Raw genomic sequence first — 24,448 nt, forward strand, 5'->3', positions numbered from 1 at the left:
CCTGGGATTAGAAGAATAATTTCCAGGATTTCCTTCTAATGCTTTTATGGTATATGTTAAATCTTTAGATCTTTAATCTACTTGGAATTTACTTTGTGTTTGATATAAGAATTTAATTTTTTTCCAAATGGATAACCACCCTTACATGACTGGTCTCTGGAACTTAGTTTTTTTGGTAGTCTTATAGTCAGGGAAATCTATTTCCTATCTCTAACATCTTTTGTTACTTTGGTCAATATATAAGTCCCTCTGCTCATTTCTGGTCCCACACTCCCATTCCTAAAATGTTTCCTCTTTACTGACTACACTACTCACCCTTGAAAAATCTTGAACTTTTGATGTGTGGTTATTTAACTACCAACCATTCTCAGTCCTTTTTGCTTCCTCCCTAACTAAAGACCAGCTCTCTCTGGAGACACTACACACTGCTTCCCCTACAATTTTCTCTGAGAGGCAGCGTCTTTTCATACAGAGGGATTGAGTTTTGGTGCTATTTCTAGGTCATCCAACCTCCACCATCAAGTGAAAAACAAAGCTCTCCTCTGTATCTCATGCCATCCAGCTGTTGAATCTGGAGCCTCTCCTTATCACAACACTCTGTGACTTCCTTGTCACTTCATTATTTACTCAACAGTTTGGTTTCTGATGCCAAGTCTTCCTCTCCACCCCAAGGCTATCATGTTAGATGACTTCAAAACCCTGGAGAAGAACTAACCCACATTCTGGCCTAGCAGTTTTCCAACAACATCCTACTCCTCCTCAACCACCTTTCCATTGTCACCTTTGGACCTGTCCTCTGGAAGTGTTCTAACTCATTTCCCAAGCTTTGGTACCATATTTGCTATGATATGCCTCCCTTGACACATCCAAAACCAACTTACTTTTTATCATATGCAATCCACTTCTCAACCTCTTAATCAAGCTTTCTTTTTTGACTCCATCCCTTCCTCCATCTTTGTGAGGCAGCAACGTGTGAATGAGAATGTTCAAACTGCTAAAGCAGAAATATGGGATTCATCCTCAGCATCTCCCCCTCCAAACTAACTCACCACTTGCAAGCATACCACTTCAATCCTTCTCTGTCCCTACTCCAGCCACTACTACCTCTTACCCAGATCACTGTAACAGGTTTTAGTGGGCTTTCCTCAAGTCCTATTCCAAACAAATCCCCAATGCAACCAGAATTTAGCCTCACCACTTTTTCCTGTTTAAGGGTCTTTACTGACTAGTCTTTTCCCTGGCCTTTTATCTATTACATCTCTAGCTTCAGAACTTGCTGGTCCACCCTAGAGCTATACCCTGACCTTTGGTTTCTTGAATATGCTGAAAGGCTTCTCATCTGAAGGCTTTTCATAAGCTGTTCTGTCCATAGGGAACACTTCCTCCATCCATGTGAACTCTTACTTTGTGAAAGCCATTCAAAATGCACCTTCCTCCCACACTCCCCTCTCTTGGGTCAGGTATTCTCTTCTATACCCTCAAAGCACCCTGTACTTCAATTGTCACAGAACAAAATCACGCTTTATTGTATGTCTGTATCTCCACTTCCAGGGACTATGAATTCTTTAAAGATGAGGGTAGCTCCATTAATATTTTTTGGGCTCCAACTTTTCAGGGACTCAAACTTGAACAATGCCAAAAAACCTACTGGGTAAGATTTTCATTTTCTTATAATTACAAATGATGATGTAAACCCCAAGAATCTTCTAAGTTATCTAACATCCTTTAAAAAAAAAAAAACTTTGTAGTCACAAACATATATATATATATATATATATATATATATATTTAAAAGGACCTAGTGGTATTGACAAATTATGGTTGGTTAATAAATACTATTTATACTAAGGAGGAATAAAAGGAAGGAAGTCAGAAATGCTACTGGAATCTGATAACAATGGGGCAGGGATAAACACACTCACCACCTGAGCATTAAGAAGCAATTAGATATTAGAGGTTATTATTTGAAGCAATTAGCATTAAAGTATGATCAGAGCTTAACCCTACCAGAGGCCAGTAGTTTTCCAAATTGCTAATTGGCTTGACAAAGATATTTATGATTCTACCCCAAGACTGCACAGTGAAAAGAACAAAAATCTTTGTGGACAAACAGTTCTGATTAGAATTTCTGCCCCACCACTACAAGCTGTATAACCTTGGACATGTCACTTTGTGAGACCCCCTGTCCCTAACATATGGGGATAGCACTGACTTCAAGGAGATGTTATGAGAATTAAAGGGCATAACAAACATTGAATGCCAGGCATTCAATATATGATAGTTCCCTTTCATTTTCTACCCCCCCCCCTTGTGCTTGTGAGGCAAGTACTCTACCAGCTGAGCTATCTCCCCAGCCCTACTTCCCTTTTTTTCTAATGAGAAGTTTTTCCAGAGCAAACCTCCACTGTGTATCATTTAGCTGGAGTAGCCCCAGGGCAGGCTGCCTTTCAGTATAAGAGCAGCAAAGGAACAGCTTCCCTGAAGAATTTTTCATGAATGTCTTATAGGAGACTGAAGGTTCCACTGGTGTGGGATACCACCCTATATGACCAACAAGTTGACATTCCAACGTATAAAAGAACATGTGCATGAATTCTAAATCCACCCCAATCTAGAGCTACAGCCCCAGTCAAAAGAAGAAAGCCACTATTGTGAAACTCTAGCACCAGTTACTACCAGGCTGAACAGTATAGTAGTTATACTTTTCACCTGTAAGCATCCTTCTCACCCCAACCCCAAAAACTTTACAAAAGAAGGCGATTCATGTATGATTACATGAATGGTGTGAATCTACATTGTGTACAGCCATAGAAATGAAACGTTGTACCCCATTTGTATACAATGAATCAAAATGCCATCTGTTAAAAAAAAAAAAAAAAAAAAAAAAGGAAGTTGCTCACTGACAGTTGAGCTAACAAGCAGCCCCACTTCCTGCATCTGAGCACACACTTCTGCAGGAAGGAGCTCTAAACCATGCCCAAGCCCAGTCAACATCCAGAGGTGGACACAAAGCCAGCACACCACCGTTCACTGAAATTTAAGCAATGCCATAGCTTATGACAGAAGCACTGAACCTAGAAAGAGAGAATAAAATCAAATCTATTTCTCTTTGACAATGGACTAAAGACCCATAAACCTTGAGGTTGAGAAAACTCTTCACACATACACCTTTCTCACCTCTACAGACTCAACCTTCTCTCTTTGGCTGCTCTTGTTGTCAGTGGCCCCACAAAAGTGGGAAAGTTAAGAACTTGCTAAACCTTTTTTTTTTTTTTTTTTTTTTTTTTGAGTAGACCTTTTCTTGAGGATGGGGATTGACATTTACACCTTGGACAGGATAAGAGATCAACAACATGCCCTAGCATGAGACTCTGTAGTTCAAATGTCCACACCTGCTGTTAAAAACAAACCCAACAAGACATTAACTGGCAAAATCCCACCAATGCCCTACTTCACTCTTCTGTTTGGAAGTGAGAAGGAGGGGTGGGGAACAAAGGGTATCTCTGGGGTTCAGACTGTTTTAATTTTTACTTATTTTTATTTTTTGTGGATACTAGGGAACAACCCCGGAGTCTCTCAGATGCTAGGCAAGTGCTCAGTTGTTGAGCTATACCCCTACCTCCCTGTTTTATTTTTAAAATCACCAGTTCTTCTCTCTATTGTAACATACTTCAAAGACTGCAATGACATTCATAACTATTTTCTTATTATGCCCAGAAATGCCTGGACTACAGGCAGATTTTTTAAAAAAGGAGGAACTGGGGAATGATATTAGCCAAATTATATTGTTACGTTGTGTGCCTGCACAAATATGTAACACTGATAATCCTATCATTGCGTACAATTATAATGCACCAATAAAAATATGAAAAAAAAAGTAGTAGCAACAGCAAAAGCTTGGAAATTGGGCAATGTGCATGAGAGCACATACACAAATGATAAACAAACAAGTGATACATCTTCTCTGGCTGCCTCTGAATAAGTCATGTTTCAGACCTTGGATCCTCCAAGGTACAGTCTTAAGAGCAGAATATCCAAGCCAGGGGGAGCCCAAAGAAGTACGACTCAGATTTTCTTATATACAAGGTTCAAATTACCTCCCCTGCCCACACACAAACATGCCTTTAAAGTTAAGCTTCTTGGGCTCAACTTCCAATTATCTAGGATTATTGGGAAAGTATTATAATTTAGGTAATAAAGGAAAAAAAAAAAAAAAACAGCTACAAGTAAAAAGGTCAGTTGAGGACTCCTGGCTAAGTGAATCCAAGCCCTAGGATTCAAAATGAAATACAATTATTTTGCCCCTCAGCTAAAAACTGTGTTCCTGCTACTTACCTCCTTTCCAAAGACCGTCTACTCATGACTCCTCCCTTCTTTCATTCTCCTTTCATTCTCTTTATATCCCTTTCACAAGAAAAATAATTCTACTACATACCTTTCTTCCTTTTTCCTTTTAAAATAATAAACTTACTGGCAACTCAGTCTTATGCAGGAATAGGCCTTATCTTTGCCAGGGGATACTTGAAGTGTACTTAGTCCAATTAGAGTGGAGCAAACTAACCAGCATTCTTCCTTCTCCCAAGCCCAGATGCCTGAACTTATCTGTTTCTGTTTCTCTCCTGCATCCCCCAGATACAATCTCAATGCAGCCACAATTCTGTGATGAGCTAAGAGCAACAGGAGTTTGGGTTATGAGTTGGGATCATGATTTTCCTTTTCCTGGAGTCACATGCTAATGCTCCAAATTTGAAAACTGAGGCAATACTAAATAAAACCCACAATTTTTTTTTTCAGTGTCGGGGTATGAATCTGGGGCCTTGCGCGTGCCTTAGAAGCACTCTACCACTGAGCAACACCCCCAGCCCAAATCATCATCTTTTTGATGATCTCAAAAATAAACAAAAATATTAATGGCCTCTTAACAACTTTTACATAAAGTAGCCCTTTAATGTTAATATATCCAATAAAAAAATTCCAAAGTATCTGCTAGTTGCAGGCACAGTTATAGAGGGAATGGCCAAAGGAGATATTTTAGGAGATTGGTTAAATGCCACTTATTTACTTAGACACTTATTTAATACCTAAGGATAAACAATGCAATGCTGATAATGGCTGCAGAAGAATCCAGAAACTCATGATAATCTTCCATTTTAAAATAAAAGGCCTGGGAGAAAAGGTGGGATTACTCTGTTCAAGAACAATAATGTCCTAAGTATTTTGGTAGGGATGCAAGTGTGAATACTTTCCCTAACCCCATCCTTTCCCATTCACCAGGCCAGAACTTTGTGCTCAGTCATAACCCTTTGCTCAAGGGTTATCCCAGCCTGAAACACTCTCAATCCCAGCTAATTACACCTACCACCTCATTTTGGGAGGCTGACAGAAACACTTCCTTGTGGAAGTGTTCTATGATTTCTCTCAATTTAAACATTTATGGGACATGTTATGTGCCAGATATATTAATGTAATTTGGCAGAGGTTCTTGACTCTTTTCTCACCAATTTTGAGGGTTTTCTCTGGTCTCCTCTACCCAGCACTGGCCACAGCTTCATTGGGGCCCAGCATCACTCGAACATGGTAAGAATGGTCACCTTAGATGTCTACTGGCACAGTATTTTCAACAATCTGATATCCTTGTTGAACTGCAGTTCTACAGTAGGCATTTTTTGGATGAACACCTAACATAGCCAAGGGAAGGATTCCAACAAGCCTGGCCCTAGAAGTCAGGTCAGTAAAGGAGCGAATGGACTAACCCCGGAGTGCCCCTGAGGATCGCTTGCGGAAGGGCAAGAAGAAATGGAGTGTGTGTGTTCAGAGTGCTGGGCAAAAACAAAAGGTGGATATCCCAAGAGATTTGGGGCTGTCCCAAGATAGCTCTTTCAGGGCGGGAAAACAAGGCCGGGCAGGTGTGACTCACCTGATAATTTAGGACGGGGCCAAGGCCCGGAACCGAAGAGCACTTTACGGTAGCGTTGAAAGGCCTCATCCAGGACAGCGCAGCCCGGCTGCGCGGCGGACCTGACATGATACCGAAATTGGAATTTGTAGGGGGAAAGGCTGTAGTGCCGGTGGGAGGTTTGGATGTACTGGGGCCAAGGCCATAGGGCCGTCGCCCAGGCCGCGAACGCTGCCGCCAGCAGCAGCGGAAACCAAAGCCTGGGGCCTGCCATGGCTCGCCGGCGACCTCTCCCTACAGCCGGCTGAGCCACGTGAGACCCTGGTCAGGTGAGCGGCGCCCGCGTGACAATCGGCGTGTCACGTGACCCGGAAGGCTCTTCCCCCACAGCGGGAGGACAGACTCGCGGCTTGGTCGTGGAGCTCCAACTGCTTGTGACCGATGGTGCGCGACATCGGCCACGGCTCCCCGGGACTGGCGACTCACGGCCTGGGGAAGCAGAGAATGGCGAATGGCCACCGAGGCTGCGCCTCCATACTGGAATTACGGAGTGCGCCCGACTTCGGAAGCTCAGGACCCAGGCTGGGGGCGGAAGGGAAAGGGCCCAGCTAAGGCGCGTCTTGAACCATAGTAAGCGCGTGCCAGGCTTCAGGGGCGTTCCAGGCCAGGTAACTTAACGAGCAGAGGAACCGAGGATTAAATCCACACGTCGTTCCGTAAAATGCTGGGTGGCCACAAGAAGCTGGAATTCGGTGGTCTGGAGTGTTCTGCTAGAGAAGGGATCACAAGGTCACAACAATGTGATTTACTTATGACCGGAAAAAATGTGTATTTTCAGAGCAAACTTGAGGCATCTATTGCCTGTCCCCACGTGGTGATCTTCCCTTCATGGTTAATTATGAATCTCCTAGTTGACTGCCCTCAAATCCCCTTCCTCCAGATCAAAGTTTACACACCCTAGTGTGTATTTACTGCAAGCCGCAAGATATTGCTGAGACTTTGGGTGCAGGATGGAGAATGCCCGGAAGTAATGATAGAGGCCTCTTGCTGGGGGAACTAACATAGAAAGTCCAAGAACCAGAACTCAATTCTGTGGGCCCTTAAAAGTCATCCCAAAGATCTGTGTTTTAGAAATTGTATGCTGAATAGTTGGATGGATAAGAAACCAGTTAGGAGGCCCTTTTTTATTGGAGGTAGAGAATAAAGAGAGCCTGAACTACAGCAGTGGGAAAGGAAGAAAGCTGTAGGTCCAGGAAATAGGTATTCAGAATAGAGGCTTGAGGAGTGGTCATTGAGAATTCCACAGATGGTTAAGTCAGACATCCTGTCTTCCTTGGTCACCACTATATTATTACAGCATAGTTGAGTGCTGCCAAGTCATATACAAGATTGTCTCTACAGTCTTTGGGTTCCAAAACTTGAAACAGAGTCCATCCAGGCCCTGAAAATTAACAGTACCTTAGAAACATCAAAAATTTAATCATACAGCATAGTCAAATCCTCACTGCAAAAGGAAATGGAAGCTGAGGCTGGAGCTGTGGCTCAATGGTAGAGTGCTTGCCTGACATGTGTGAGGCACTGGGTTCAATACTTGGTACCACATAAAAATAAATAAAATAAAAGATCCATTGACAACTAAAAAATAATATTTTTAAAAAAGATAATGAAAACCATGCTATGGTTTGCCATCACTTGACTGGTAAGTAGTTTTCAAATTTTTAATAATTGATTTTTGCAGTATTGGGGAATCAAACCCAGGCACACGTCACCACTGAGCTGCATTTCCAGCCCTTTTTATATTTTTATTTTCAGAAAAGTTCTTGCTACATTGCTCAGGCTGCTGTTGAACTTTTGATCCTTTTACCTCAGCCTCCCAAGTCTCTGGGATTACAGACATGCACCACAGTGCTAATACTTGCATTCTTAACACTAATTTCTCCACTGCATAAATCTAAATTTTCATCAATACTAATAAATGGGTACTTCTTTGGTCAAAAGAGAGAACATACCCAAATTAACAACATAGAGAATTCCAGAGTCATTGTCAGAAGAGCCAAGTTTATAATCAGGTTCACAGGATCAAAAATTGAGGAGGATTCAGAGCAGGTTCAAAGGTGAAAGCAAGAGGTTTCAGGAGTGTGTGCCAAAGCACCCTCTTCTGTGATATTCAAACCATACCAGGGGAGAGGAATCACTTAGCCACACAAGATTAAAGAGCCGGACTTGAAGAAATTATAAAACTACTAGTGAAAGTACTTACAGATTTTTTGAGACAATATTTCAAAGATTTCATCCTCTCACCAGTACATCAGAAAGTAAATGAATGACTTAATGTTTCTAAAATGTTATAACCTAAATAAATGTTCAGAGCCTAGAATAAAATAGTGAAAATTGAGCCTGGTACAGCTCAGGAGGCTGAGGCAGGAGGATTTTGAGTTCAAAGCAACTCAGTGAGACCCTATCTCTAAATAAAATACAAAAAAGGGCTGGGGATGTGACTCATTGGTTGAGTGCCCCTGGGTTTAATCCTCAGTTAAAAAAAGGGGGGGGCTGTTAAATGAGTAAGCAGTTCTTAATAATATAAATTCTTTAAATTCCCATATTTACAGTGTTATCATCAATTTGTTTTGTGTGTATGTAGATTTAACCCAGAGACACTCAACACTGAGCTATACCCCAACCCTTTTAATTTTTATTTCAAGACTGGGTCTCCCTAAATTGCTGAGGCAGGCCTCAAATTTGCAATCCTCCTGCCTCAGCCATTTGAGTCAGTACAATTACAGATTTTGAAAGTAGATTAATAATAAAAATAATGACACTAATATATATTTGGTTGCTTTCCATATTTTTCCTTTTATTGAAGGCAGCTTGTTAAATTTATAAAAACTAATTTTTTAACTATAGCTTCTAATAAAATCAATACAGATATCAGAAAAAGAATTTACCATCAGACAATATTACAGATATTTGACTCACAAATTAAGAATCATCACTGCAGAAACAGAGAGCAAAATGATTAATTTTGTTTGGGAAGTTCTTTTACAAAGGTGACTTTGGACTGGCTCCTAAAGTATGAGTTAGCCAAGCAAGGAAGAGGAGCATGGGCAAGGCATAGAGGTCTAAAAAGATGGCATATTGAATATAGGGTTTTTGGAACAGAAAAGAAGATGTCCCCTAATTACCTTACTTCCTAGCCCTCCCTTCTTGGAATGCCTTTCCTACCTCCCACATCCCACCACTTACTCAAAGGTCTAAACTTACATTTTACCGCTCTGAAAATCATAACTTCTCAAACCTGGCTAAGATCCCCCTCTGAGATCCCATAATTCTCTGAGCTTATCACCTTCAAAGCACTGATCTCATACTATTGTAAGCATGTGTCCATTTGTCTATCTCTTCCACCTGAGGAAATGCTCTTTAAAAGTAGGTTCTGGGTTCCCTGTTGTTGTTCTAGCCCCTGGCACCGTATCTGGCACACAGTACAAGCTCAATAAGTAACTTGTTAAATGAATGACTGAGGAGCCTGACTATCTCTTCTTTTTATTATCTACTTATTCTTTAGGTCTCAGCCTACACCAGACCAACAAGGATGCTGTGAGTGGAGTATAGGTGCTGAGACAGTGATCTCCTCAACCCTTGCATGTGGGGTGGCTAGTGAAGAACACTTTCTATATGTGCTGTGACGCAAGAAACTGCAAAGCATTCCCTCCTCTTGGGCTTTTACAGAGCACCCTCATTTTAGCCTTTTCACTTTTTCATGTGCCCTGAAGATCTCATATGAATGAGTATCCTTCTTAAGTCAGGACTCTGCACATAGGAAATTTTCAACAAGTATTTGTTGAATGAATGAATGAGGAAGCATTTGTGTTAACTTTTAAAGTCAGAATTTTGATATGTAAATGGAAAGGGCAGTCCATGGAGAAAGACTATAATCTAGAAGAAGGACTCTGACTTGTTCATTCTAGGATCCACCTGGCACATAGCAGAAATTTGATGAATATGTTCTGGATGAATAAGATGAACAAACCTAAGTGGAGATCACTGAAGAATCTGGAGGAATTCCAGGAAACTACTCTATTTGGTTAGAATAAATAGTGCATGAAGAGAAATACTGACAAAAATAATCTTAGAAAGTAGGTTGAATCTGAGTCAATAAGGGAAGTAGAAAACTATCAAATGAGATGCTTTGTACCAGACATATATTATTTTTTCTCACAACAGGGTGAAATTGAGTATTATCTACATTTTACAGATGGGGAAACTAGCTCTCAGAATTAAAATAACTTGACCATAGACCTCAAATTGCCATAGAAAGTTGTCAGAACCAATATTTGGACCCAGATCTTTCATTCCAAAGTCTGTTTCCTTATATGTCTATCATACTTCTTTAAAAGCTGGACTGCATGTTACATTGAAATTTTACTCCTGAGTCCATGGGAAAACAAATGTCTTTAGTGGAGAAGCAACAAGGCCAGAACTAAGATTCACTAAGATAACTTTGCTAGCATATATATGGTAGATTGAATGGAGAAAGCCAAGTTCAAGAATAATTATCTCTGAGCCTGGTGGCTAAGAAATTTTTAAACAACTTGAACATCACCATGTGCTATAGTGTTGGGACTAATGACACGTTAACTAACTCAGGCTGACTCCTTACTTCCTGGTGAGTGAGCAAGATCAAGGCCTCAAAGGCGGTTTCAATAGTTAATGATGATGAATTGGACCACCGTCAGGGATTGGTTAACAATAGTTCCGCAAACGTGATCAGCTCGTGCTTGCCATATAGTCTTATGGGACTCTTGCCTGCGTGAACACCCCATGCCTTGCTGACCTTTAAGCTGATTGGTTCCCGCCTAGCCCCCACCCTACATAAAAGCTGTGTGATTTCCTCAATAAACAAGTTCCTGCTATGACGGGTCTCCCTGACGCGTCTGATTGTCCTCTGCATAGAGGGCTGGGAGCAGGCGGTCAGTCGGCCTTACCTATCCCGGTCTGACCTTGTTGGGGAGTGTCCCCTTCCCTTGCCGCTGGTCGATAAGAGCAAGGGGGCTTAAGACCCCAACACTATAGGATTCAGAAATTGCAGACCCCAATTCACTTGGGATTGATGGTATCATTTTTCTTTTATCACACTGGTCAACTAGATCAAGACTTTATCATATTTAAGTAGAGAGTGCCAAAATTGTCTTTGCTTCCTGACTTTCTTTAAACCCATTCCATTTCTCAGGGGAGCATCTCTGCCTCTACTGTACTCTATTACCTCCAAGCTTCTCACTTCCTATTACCAGATTTACAAAACTCTACCCAGTTTCTCACTGCTGAACATGTACAATTTCTTTGTATTGTTACTAAAAGTATTTTGTGTTGCATTTTCCTTTTTTAGCCCAATTCACTATTCCTTCCTAGTCATATAATCATATCAGTTATCTTATTCAGGTTTACTCTATAATTCTTGGCAGTCCAAATCTAGACACTTAGTCCTTGTAATAATTGGCCTTGCCCTATATCTTTCAGTCCTGCACCACACATAGACTTCTTTATGGCATAATTTTTTTAGACGTGGTGTTTTGCCTGCCCATTTATTCAGAACTTTTGAACATCTGACATGAAACTACATAATAATTAAATAACTATCCATACAACTTAATTTACACTTGTCATTCACACTCTCCAAACCTCATCGGACCAAGGAGATATAAAGAAAATGTATTCCCGCTGTCAAAGAGTTTGTATCTTGGAAAACACTTGCATGTATACCAAACTGAGATGCGCTTCAACAAGGAAATCTGTGAAACAATTATCTTTGATCACAGAAAGGGTCCCAAATTAATTTCACTTTGATATCTCTGTTTTAAATACTTCTTTGACTTTCCAGTCAATGTAACTTTTTCCTAGTTTTTCTGCTTAAATTTAAGTTCAAAGAGGTCCAGATATACACAGGGATTTTTTTATGGTTAGGAAACTAGAAAAACCAGAGCCCCAAGGGGGACCTTCAGTAGATTTGTGTTAAAGAAGTGTCAGTGGAAAGGAGGATGTGGGGGGGCTGGCAAAATACAGTAACAGTTCAGACCCAGAAAGATAGAACTCATCAGAGTAGGGATAGAAACAAGGAAAAGGAGAAAGAAAAAGATATGAGGGCATATCAGCTTGGTTTCCTGACTAATGATAGAGCACTGATTGAACACAAAAGAGCAGATTTTGGAAAAGATGAGCTCTAAGATTTTTTTTTTTTTTTGGACTGGGGATTGAAACCAGGTACTCTCAACTACTGAGCCATCCCCAACCTTTTTTATTTTTGCTTTTGAGATGGTGTCACTAAGTTGCTGAGGGCTTGCTAAATTGCTGAGGCTGGCTTTGAACATGGGATCCTTTTGCCTCAGCCTTCCCAGTCACTGGAATTATAGGCATGCCCCACTGTGCCCAGCAAGACATGCTGCTTTTGAGGGATTTGAAATGCAGAAAGTTGTGATGTCCAGCAGATCCAAGACTGGGAGCTCACAAGAGAGCTTTGGAAGTCATCTGCCCAGAAATGATAACTGAAGTCATGAAAATATGTGAAATAACCAAGGGAAAATGGGAAAATGGAAGGCTAAAACTTTGAAGCTAGTCTGGACAATTCAAAATGTTTCAAAAGGGCTGGGGATGTAGCTCAGTGGTAGAGTGCTCCTGGGTTCATTTGTCCCCACAAAAACAAGAACAAAAACAAAAAAAACAACTTCAGAGATGTTTATATTCACATCTCCATAACAGACCAGTAGAATACAAACAGTAATAATAGTAGTTTGTATGAAACTCCTGCCATTGGAGGATCTTAAACCTTTTACAAACAATGGACAACAGGAATGGACCAGTTTTTAGAAACACAAAATTCTACTCAGTATGTAAAAATGGCCCTCTGGGCTTGACAAACTGTAATGCTCTGTCTCCTCCCCCATGTTGACCTATCAGTTACTACGTGGGAACCTCCCACTAGGGACCTAGGACCATGAAATAATGTATAATACCCATTGTGGATCAAAAGTAATAAAAACCTCCACTTTTTAAATTTGTTCTTTTTAGATCTACATGATAATAGAGTGTATTTTGACATATTGATATGCATGGAGTATAACTTATTCTAACTACGATCCCATTCTTACAGTCATACATGATGTGGAGTTTCACTGATCATGTACTCATATATGAACACAGGAAAGTCATGTCCAATTCATTCTATTTTCTTTCCCAATCCCATCCTTCCTCCCTTCCCTTCATTCCTCTTTGTCTAATCCAATGACCTATTATTTCCCCTTTACTGTGTGTTAGCATCCATATATCAGAGAGAGCATTTGGCCTTTGAAAAACCTCCACTTTTAAGAAAAATAATAACAAGTAATTCAAGGCTTGGAAACCTTACTAGTGCCATCAGACCACACTGGGTGATGTCCTCAGCATCTTTATGAGGATGCATTGAGTAGGCATCTAATTGGGCATGGTGCTGAGCAAGGAAATTTAACAGTAATAAATTACAAAATTCCTATCAGGCTTTAAAAGAAAGAAAATGCTAAAGAGGGGGAAACTATGGTGTGTTTATTTATCAGTATATGCATAGAATATGTCTATGTATACTGGTTGTTGCCAAAAAGAGACATAGGGTGGCTATGGCATAGGATGGGAGGAGACTTTCCCCTCTATATCCTTTCGTATCTTTTGTGTATCCCATGTAAATGTGCACTACCTATAAATTTTTTTTAGTTTTTGGGCTTTGTTGTTGTTATTGAACTGTCATTTCCTCTCATCCTCACAGTAATGCCAAGAGGAAGGTATTGTTAGTATCTCTTACACCATCGAAACTATTTGATTAAGGCTCTTGCTCCCTGTAACCTTATATGTAGGTCAGATAAACTCACGGAAGAATGCCAGAAATTCCATATAGGGTTAGACCAACATTCCAGGATGTCTGATGTTGGCGTTTTTAGACAAAAAAAATAGTCAATTTTATATAGTTTGAACAGATAATGTGTGTGACTTAAGCAGACTTTCTCTGCTTCCTAATTGCCACATCCTGAGCTGCTTTCCTCCTCCACACCTCTCCATCATGATTTTCTGTCTCACTTCAGGTCCAGAGCAACAGAGTCAACCATGTATGGACTAAGACCTCTGAAACCATTAGCTCCAAATAAACTTTTCCTCCTCTACACTTGTTCTTGTCAGGTCTTTTGATCATAGAGGCAAAAAAGCTGACTAAAATAGTGTCTAGGGATAAAACCCTTGAGCAGGCCAAAGGAGACCCTGGTAGTGATAGGTGGTTCAATGGTATAGAGTATTTATTAGAGATTTGGGTCAAGATCCCAGCTATAGTTTTCCTTGGCCTGGAGTGTTTTTAGTGAGTCTCTTCCTCAGGAACCTGGTAGAGTCATAGTCTCATGGGGCAACTGGTCAAAATTCATGGTTTGAAGGTTCTGCTCCTGACCTTATGCTATCCTGAATAAAGATCATATGCCTCCAAAAAATTCTATAGAAAAAGAATTGAGCCCTAACAAAGATTTAGGTAAAATCATTATGCTACTCAGTATATACTCTTTGTAATATATGTTGATCAAGGGATTTATTTAATCCACTGTTGTATATGTCTGCTTGTATAAATTAAAAAACTCCCTTTCAAAAGAAGTACAGAGGTCTAGGGAATAATTTTGAAAAAACTTAAATGTTTAGAACTAGATGTGATCTTTGAAAATATCTAATTTACATCTCTCTTTGAAGAGAGGTGAAGTGCCATTTCTCAAGAGCAAGACAAGGATCTTATTCATAGGGATAATTCCATTCCTTAGCACAGTACCAGGTAAATGTTTGTGGTCAGTAAATGTTTGTCAGATTAGTAAATTCATCCCTTGCTGCACATAGCACAGTGCTTAGCCAGAAGTAGACATGCCAGTACATTTTTTAACTGAAATTATTCTACTAAGGTCACATACATCCTGAGGGTGGCAGGGTTGGAATTAGGCCATAACTGTGTGGCCTCCCTAACAGGAACTCTTTTTACCCACCCTGGAAGTATGCATCTGGAAATGCCTACAAATATCTAGTCTCCTTGGTATCGAGTGCAGTTTGACTGTGGAGTCCACTGTGCCTGCATCCTACTGTTAGTCCACTGCTTTATTCTAGAAATGAATGATAACTGGATTTGAATATGCACAACCAACTTTCAATAAACCCTAGAACTAGAAAGAAGCAATGATGCAAATAATCTAGGAACCACTGTGTTTGGTCAGTACTGTTTCCCCTTTGTGTAGTAGTTGATTTATCTTTTCAAAAAATTTTTAGTTGTAGATGGACACAATATCTTTATTTATTTTTATGTGGTGTTGAGCTTTGAGTCCAGTGCCCCATTCTTGCAAGGCAAGCACTCTATCACTGAGCTACACCCCTAGCCCTGATTTATCTTTTTAAAGAAAGTCTACTGCCATGCGAAGGGGGTAGGTAGGCACTGTAATCACAGCTATTTGGGAGACTAAGAAAGGAGGATCACAAGTTCCAGGTCAGCCTAGGCAATGTATTAAGATCCTATCAAAAAAATAAAAAGGGCTCAGGTATAACTCAGTGGTAGAGTGCCTCTGGGATTGATAACTAACGCGCGCGCGCGCACACACACACACACACACACACACACACACACACACAGGCCAAGAGACAAAGTTAGTTTACTTTGGAAATTATTCAAATCTATTAAACTTCCTTGAGACTATATAAGCCAGACAGTGGCAGGAGGCCAGCAAGGATAAAGCATTATTGAGCCAACAAGTAAACATCCAGGCAGTGTTGAAGTAATTATAACTCTAAACATGGAAACAATGTCAAAGAAACTTAGTCTTCCCATTACTGTAAGTGATGATATGTAATATAAGGATGGCCCATAAATGAAAAATATTCTTTGTATTCTGGTTGGTGGAAGGTTAAATATTTGATATTCATGTCATAGATCTTTTAGTTGCAAGAAAGAGAACTCCAACTAGCTCAGCAGTGGGGAATTATCTTCTAATCATTCACAGATTTTTAAAAAACTAAGTACTAAGGAACATAGGCTATTCCTTGGTGTCTCAGGACCCATTCTCTCTCAGCCCTGACTTCACATCTGCTTTATCCTTTTGCTCTTCCTAATCATTTCCTCAGTGTTCCAGTGTTCAGTGTTCCAAGAGAAAGAACATGATTCCTGATTGGCCCCACTAGGAAGAGAGGTCATTTCAGGGGAGGTACTGGGAGTTGAACCCAGGAGCCCTCTATCCCTGAGCTACATCCCCGGCCCTTTTTATTTTGAAGCAAGTTCTTGATAAATTGCTGAATCTGACCTTGAGCTTGCAATCCTCCTGCCTCCCAAGTCATTGGGATTACAGGTGTGTGCCGTGGGACCTGGATGGAACCTGCATTTCAAGAATGGACTCAAGCAACAGCAGCTAGGTGATCTGGTCAATGGGTCACAAACTCAAAATCCCCTGCACAGAGAATAACTCCCCTCAAAAATAAATATGCAACCTGTGAAGAAGTATGCGATCCAATAGTAAGCAACTTCTCCCCTCTCCTTCCTATAAATTCCCCTGTTATCAACCAATCAGGTAGAGAGATTTGAGCTTATAGCTCCTGTTCATTGTTGGTCAGCCTTATGATAATGCTTTATCTTTTTGCACAAACCAGTGACATGGCACTGGCTTTACAGTATGCTCTTGCTCCATAACATCACCATAGTCCTTCCTGATGTTCATATCCTTCCCTAAGCTTTTTTCACCCCTTGAGCCTTTTACAGTGCCAGGTGGTCACATAACACCCAGAAAGAAAGAGACTAATGGCATTTTAGCACCTACTTCTCTGTGTGTGTATGTATGATGTCATTTTTTATAGACATATTCATAATCTTCAAAATAAAAAATCATAGCATGCTATAACCCCTATTTTGAAAATTTTTTAGTTGACAATATGTTATAGGCACACTTCATGTGCATAGTATAGAGCTAAAAATCTGTTTTTAAAAGCTGAATAATATGAATAACAAAATGTTAGCTAGAAGTTATTGTGTACTTCTTATGTACCAGGCACTATCTAAAGTCAATCCATGTGTCAACTTGTTTAAGCCTCACAACAGCTTTATGATTGTTGTAGGTGTTCTTCATATTCCCATTTTAGAAACAAGAAACTTAGAACTGAGGGGTTAAATAACTTGGTCAAGATTACAGAGAGCCAGACATAGTGTGCATACTTGAAATCCCCAGCAGCTTAGGAGGCTGAGGCAAGAGGATCATGAGTTCAAAGACAGCCTCGGCAACTTAGCGAAGCCCTAAGCAACCTAGCAAGACCATCTCAAAATAAAAAATAAAAAGGGCTGGGGATGTGGCTCAGTGCTTAAGCTCCCATGGGTTCAATCACTGGTACCAAAAAAAAATTACATTGAAAGTGAGAATAGTGAAGATGTTCCATAATTTATTTACCAAGTCCGTATTATAAATATTTAGATTGCTTCCATGTTTTCTAAGTTATACATAATACAAAAATGACCATTAAAGAGGATATTGATTGCCAGAATCTGTATTCATCCTTTCTCACCATTAATCCCTTACTTTTCACTTGGAAATTCCTCTTTGAGTTTTGTGGTTTGAATGGGATTGACCATAGCTGTAGGCCTACCCTAAATTAAGCCTTGTAATCAGAGCTACTTTTCTCACCTCCTTGCTATAAACACTTGGAAATGTGGGGTGGAATTTTACATCCCCAACAATAATGAATAAAAATGCCCATTTATTGCCATCTTCCAACATTAGGTATTGTCTTTTCATTGCTACTGTTGAAGTCTTAGAATTCATTTTTTAAAAGACGCATCCACACCATGTTCTAATTCAGCAGGAAGGCCCTCACCAGATGCCAAGCAAATGCCAGCACTATGCTTTTAGACTTCCAGAGCTGTGAGCCAAAATATACCTCTTTCGTTATTAAAAAAAAAAAAAGACGCATCCAAAAAATTCTTAGATAAACTCTATCAAGACAGAGACAGGATACATGACTTCTACATAATTACAAAAAAAAAAAAAGAAAAGAAAAGAAAAGAAAAGGCCCAATCAAGTGAGGAGGCAAACACTTGTCATCCCAGGAACTGGGGAGGCCAAGGCAAGAAGATCCCAAGTTCAAGGTCAGCCTCAGCAACTTAGCAAAGCCCTGTCTCAAAATAAAAAGAGCTGGAGATAGAACTCAGTGGTAAAGCATCCCTGGGTTCAATCCCCAGTACCAAATAAAGAAAAAGATCAAAGAAAACTGGATCATTCTTTTAAAATAAGAAAGTAGAAGGAAGTACTGGGGACTGCAAACACAAAGGACAAGATGACAGAAATAAGACTAATATATCCAAACTATCACATTGGTCAAAATTCCCCATTAAAAATCTGACCTTCGGATTGAGCAAAGAACAAAGTCTAAATGTTCTTTCAAGAAGGACTTAAAGGGGCTGGGGATATAGCTCAGTTGCTAGAGTGCTTGCCTGTCAAGCACAAGGCCCTGGGTTCAATCCCCAGCACTGCAAAAAAAAAAAAAAAAAAAATGTTGACAGTAAAAGAATGACTGATGATTTAAGGAGAGCAAACAAAAAAAGAGCAAGGAAGGCATTATTAACATGACAGAACCAAGAATAGGTAAAGAGGAGGATATTTAAATAATCTGTAATAACACTAGTTATAATTTTATAGATTCCTAGGGATAAAAATACTGAAACAAGAGACAAATATTTTTTAAGTTTTTTTTTTCAGTATTGGGGATTGAAACCAGGGACACTCTACCACTGTGCTATATCCCCAACCCTTTTTATTTTGTTTTGAAACAGGATAGGGTCTTGCTAAGATGTCCAGTTCGGCTTTGACTTGCTATCCTCCTGCCTCAGCTTCCCAAGTTTCTGGGATTAGTCATGCACCACTGTGCCTGGGTAAAATTCTTGATTCATATATTCAAATTATCCTTTTAACTTTGCACTGAAGTATATTTGTGTGTATGTGTGTGTACACACACATGGTATTAGTCCCAGTTAGAGAAATAGAACATGTCCAGCACCTCAAGAACCCCTTGCTGGGGATGTAACTCAGTGGCAGAGGATTTGCTTAATATGCATGAGACTCTGAGTTCAATCCCCAGTACTGGAAAAAAGCCCTTACACATCCCTTTCTAGTTCCTAGGCACTTTCCTCTCAACAGTATTTCTGACTTCTAACGACACAGGTGGGTTTTGCCTGTTTTATACTTCATATGAATAGAATCATTTCCATGGACTCTTTTGTGTCTGGCTTCTTTCACACAGCATTAGGTTTACAATATTCACCATCTTGCTCATGAGACTATTGACTGAACACACTGCTGTATAGTATTTCATTATATAAATGTACTACAATTTTCCATTCTTCTGTTGGGCATTTGGGTCATTTCCAGTTTGAAGCTACTATGAAGAGTGCTGCTGTGAGGATACTAACACATGTCTTTTGGTGGACGCATGGAACCCTTTTCTGTTGTGTATCTACCTAGAGTGAAAAGGGCGTGTGCTTATTCAATGTCTGTAGATACTTTCAGGCAACTTTTTAAGTAGTTATACCAGTTTACGTGTTCAACAGAAGTACATGAGGTTTCCAATTGTTTTACATACTTGCCAACCTCTTTTCATTTGAGCCATTCTGGTGGGTGTATAGTGACAGTTCATTATAATTTTAATTTCCATTACCCTAACTAGATTGGACATCTTTCACTATATGTGTTGGCTCTTCTTTTGTGAAGTATCAATTAAGCACTTTGTTCTTTTTTTTTTTTTTTTTTTTTTTTTTTTTTTTTTTTTTTTTATACCAGGGATTGAATTTAGGAGAACTCAACCATTGAGCCACATCCCAGTCTTTTTCTGCATTTTATTTGGAGACAGGTCTCACTGAGCTGCTTAGTACCTCACCATTGCTGAGGCTGATTTTGACCTTGCAGTCCTCCTGCCTTACCCTCCTGAGCTGCTGGGATTACAGGTATATGCCACGGAGCCCAGCCCCACCACTTTTTATTTTTCATTTTAAGACAGGGTCTAGTTAAGTTGCCCAAGCTGGCTCCAAACTCAAGATCCTCTTGCCTCAGCCTCCTGTGTAGCTAGAATTACAGACAGACACCACATTGCCTGGCCAAAAATAAAAATTATTTTTAAGTGGTGTATATATAGTGGATATTTTGCAGCCATGGAAACAAACTAGAGAATTTGATGTATATTTGAAATTAAAAAGGTGTCCTTAAAACTCATAATCTACTTTTTAAATTTAAACAAATTTATTTTATTTTATTTTAAAATAAAAAATACAGAAATTTTTGCAATATTGGGGATTGAATTTAAGGGTACTCTACCACTGAGCCTCATCCTCAGCTCTTTATTTTTTATTTTGAGATAGTGTCTATGTTGGCCAGGCTGGCTTTGAACTTGTGAACCTCCTGCCTCAATCTCCCAAGTAATTTGGATTATAAGCACATGCCACCACACCTGTTTTCTTTCTTTTTTCCCTTCCTTCCCTTCTCTCTTTTTTTTTTTTGCCTGCTTTAAATAAAAATCTCCACTTACTTCAAAGTCACAAAGATGTTACTCTGTTTTTCTTCCAACAAAATTGTTTCTTTTTTTCACAATACCTTTATTTTATTTTTTTATTTATTTTTATGTGGTGCTGAGGATCAAACCCAGTGCCTCACACATCATAGGCAAGCTCTCTACCAATGAGCTACAACCCCAGCCCCCAAATTGCTTTTTAAAGTAGGTAAATGAGAATATACACAGTCACCCAATATAATATATGCTTGTTTTGTCAGGTGTATCACAGGCTGTAGCAAGTTCCTACCTGGCCAAAACATCCTACCCTTTAGGAGGCCTGAAGCAGTCAGTCCTTGAAGCAGGCCTGAGAGTTGAATGGTGCCAACCTGTTCCTTTAATGGCTAGAGGGTTACATTGTTTACCAAATTAGACACTGTTCACAAATGACCAGATAACATAATATTATCTCCACCTTACACAAATTATCATCTGTTTGTTGATATGCATGTTTAGTACCAGTAGTGAAGTGATGAGGGGTGACATGTCCTTTCCATTAGTATTAATATTTGCATTTGACTCTAGGCTTCACTCTCCTCCTTAGGAGCCCCAGGTTGCTCTGCAGTGCAGGAGCTGAAAAACCCTAGGAAGAAGGACTGACTCTTGAACACCTGGAAATGGTTCAAAAAACTGGAGAGATACAGCCCTGAATTAAAGCAGGGAGCTTTAAGCAGAAAGCTTCCAGAGTTCCCTTTCTTCAGTAGCCTGCTGCATGAGAAGTACATGACAATGAGATTCCAGTTTCCAGCCGATGTCTCAGGATGGGATTTGCCCCACCTAAAGATGGAAGCTTCCACTTCTGGGATAATCCAAGATGGCCACTCTGGCTTACAAGAACTGTTAACATTCAGGGATGTGGCCATTGATTTCACTGAAGAGGAGTGGAAATGCCTTCAGCCATCTGAACAAAACTTATATAGAGATGTGATGTTAGAGAATTACAGAAACTTGGAATTCCTGGGTATGCATAACTTCCCTTGACAATTTTTAATTAATTATGATTATTTAATTTTCTTCCCTTGATGAATATCTTCTGGGAACTTCTCTATAAGAATGAATTTCAGATTTGTGCTTTCAAGAAAAACAGGGCATTTTGGTATAAATAAAATGTTAATGACATTCCTCTTAGTATTTAATCTCTCCATTTCTTGGTATGTCATATATCCTTCACTTTAGAAAAGTGATACTGAGAGTAATGATATAAAATATTGTGGCCTATACTTAAAGAAGACACAGTTGAGAGGCCCAAAGTTTAAGGAAGAAGTCAAACTTTAAAATGTTGATGGAGAAGTTTTCTTGCAGAAAAGATTTTTCAGAAGCTTAGATTATTTCTCCTGTTATAATTGCATATATACTGCCCTATGTTTATCATGTTTTAAAAATCTTAAAATCTTCTGTGTGTTTACAGTAATGTCCCAGGTCATTTAAATTATCCACCCAACTCCCCTTTGCTAGGGAGTGACAGCATGATCTAAAATATTTTGATTTTTGTGGGTTTCCAGGTGATAATATGCACATTTTTGGAAAATTCTAGGTCAAGCCATTTTAATAAATTAATATCCTAAAGCAGTTTAATATTATTCATACATTTATTCACTAAAATTCACTTACATGTGCTCTTTATAAATAAATACTTGTTATGAATGTTCTGTGAAGTGAAAGCCAAGTTTCACAATGAATGCTCTTTTGTGGTATGTAGTGATAGTTGCAGATTGTAGTTATATGAAAGCATTTGTAAATAATATATCCATGATTGGTTAAATTTTTCTTTCCTTTATCCTTTTATTTTATGAACTACATTTTATGTTGTAGGAGAGGTTTCCTCACTTCATGTAACACTGTTTTATTTTTGTCTATATTTTAGGAATATATGACAATTTCCATTACTTCACAAATTAGGACATTGTTGGAATTAAGATATGCTTATTCTTGTTTCTATTGCCAATAAAATTTTATATGCTTTTACAAAAAAAAAAAAGTATTAATATTTCATCTGTCTTAGAGTAGCCTGTGCCAAGACCATATTCAAGCAAGCTTGAAGAGATAATCAGCTTGAAAACTAATATGAATGATTTACTGAACCCTTATTAAGTGCTCAACATAGATAATATATTTATCAATAAGAGATGGCATTTATTGAGCATTTATTAAGGCATTGTGCTAATGTATTAACTCATTTCATATTCATAATAATTCCATGAAAAGTCAATGCAGCAGCAGTTGCCTATAGTTCCATTTATATGGGAAGATGAGGTGAGAGGATTGCTTGATTCCATTAATTGGAGACTAGCCTGGTGTATATAGCAAAACTCTTTTGAAATAATAATAATAATAATAATAATAGGGTTTGGGGTGTAACTCAGTGGTAGAGAACTTTCCCATCATGTTCAAGTCCCCAGATTTGATCCCCAGCACCACAGAAATACATACACAAATAGTAATAATAATTATAATAATTCTATGAAGCAGGAATCACTATTACCCCAGTTTTAGAGATTAGTAAATTAAGCTTCAGTGAGGGTAAGGACATTTAACAAAGGAATCTGATCAGAAAATATGGGAATTAAGTAAGTGTAGGAACCAAGATTGAAATGCAAACCTGTCTGTTCAAATCCTATATCTAGCTCTCTAACCATACATGTGTATCAAACAGTTATGCTGTCCAAACCAGTTTGCTGCAGATGGAAGAGCCTTGTAGTCATGCCAGTAAGGCTAGAGTAATCCAGCAACTGAGATTCCACACTATAGTTGCATGGCATGGCATAAAAGACTCCTTGTGAACTATTCCTTGCATTTATCAGCAACCCTCAACCCTTACCTTTTATTTTATACCTTGCGAAATCACATTGTTTCTAGTGTCCTGAGAATCTCATGCCATTCATAACTTCCTACATTGGGATATGCTATTCTTTTTGCCTCAAATGTCCTTACCTGAATACCTGGGTAATTCTTTTAAAATTCAGCTAAGATACCTCTACAGTGAACCTTTCTTAATTTTCTTCTAATATTGTTAACCATTCTGTCTTCTGCATCAGCCTCTGTACTTTGTATAAAAATGTATTGCTGCTGGGCACGGTGGCGCACGCCTGTAATCAAGGATCATGAGTTCAAAGCCAGCCTCAGAAAAGCAAAGCGCTAAGCAGCTCAGTGAGACCCTGTCTCTAAATAAAATACAAAATAGGATTGGGGATGTATCTCAGTGGTCTAGTACCCCTGAGTTCAATTTCTGGTACCGCCCCCCCCAAATGTATTGCTATCCAGGCATGGTGGCCCACGACTGTAATCCCAGCAACTGAAAAGGCTGAGGCAGAAGGATCACACGTTCAAGACTAGACTGGGCAACTTAGTGAGGCCCTAAGCAACTTAGCAAGAACCTGTATCCAAATGAAAAATAAAAAGGGCTAGGGATATAACTCAGTGGTAAAGCATCCCTGGTTCTCCCAGCATTAAATAAATAAATAAATAAATAAATAAATATTAAATACATAAATAAAACATATCCTTTATTCACTCATTCAACCTTAAATACTATGCTTCCAGGCATTGAGCTAAATCCTGGGAGACAGAGTTAAGCATGGACATATTCTAGGTACTGCCAGTAGTTCTCACCAGTTGGAAATAAAGAACAGGTTCCAACATGTCAGGGTAGTTGGGAAAGGCCACTGTCCTCACTTCATATAGAACCCAGCACAGCAGCAGTAGCTTGAGGAGTGGTAGCTTTCAGTGAATAGGGCTATGGAGACCAGCATTGCCAGAGTGGGCCCAAGCAGCAGTGGCAATGGCAGTAGTAGAGCACCCTTACAGAAAGTAGAGGGCATTGAAAAGAGGGAACTAGAGCAAGAAAGGGAGAAGTGGGTAAATGCCACCTAATAAACTGACTGACAAGCCAGGTGCAGAGGCACATGCCTATAAGCCCAGCAACTTGGGAGGCTGAGGCAGGAGAATCATAAG

General features: G+C 39.4%; 2 protein-coding genes across 2 annotated transcripts in view; one reads left to right on the forward strand and one right to left on the reverse strand.

Moving 5' to 3' along the window:
• The window catches only part of HEXA (hexosaminidase subunit alpha), a gene marked incomplete at its 5' end in the record, with an annotated part of 24,946 nt that extends 18,776 nt beyond the window's left edge, over positions 1 to 6,170 (reverse strand). The window contains one exon of the mRNA XM_079122798.1: positions 5,918 to 6,170. Within this exon, the coding sequence (XP_078978924.1) occupies positions 5,918 to 6,170 (253 nt within the window). The remainder of the gene's footprint in view (positions 1 to 5,917) is intronic.
• The window catches only part of TMEM202 (transmembrane protein 202), a 24,998-nt gene continuing 6,643 nt past the window's right edge, over positions 6,094 to 24,448 (forward strand). Inside the window, exon 1 of the mRNA XM_079123086.1 lies at positions 6,094 to 6,225. The gene's annotated coding sequence lies outside the window, so the exon portion shown is untranslated. The remainder of the gene's footprint in view (positions 6,226 to 24,448) is intronic.

This window comes from Sciurus vulgaris (assembly GCF_902686455.1).
Source record: "Sciurus vulgaris genome assembly, chromosome: 2".
NCBI classification, from domain to species: domain Eukaryota; kingdom Metazoa; phylum Chordata; class Mammalia; order Rodentia; family Sciuridae; genus Sciurus; species Sciurus vulgaris.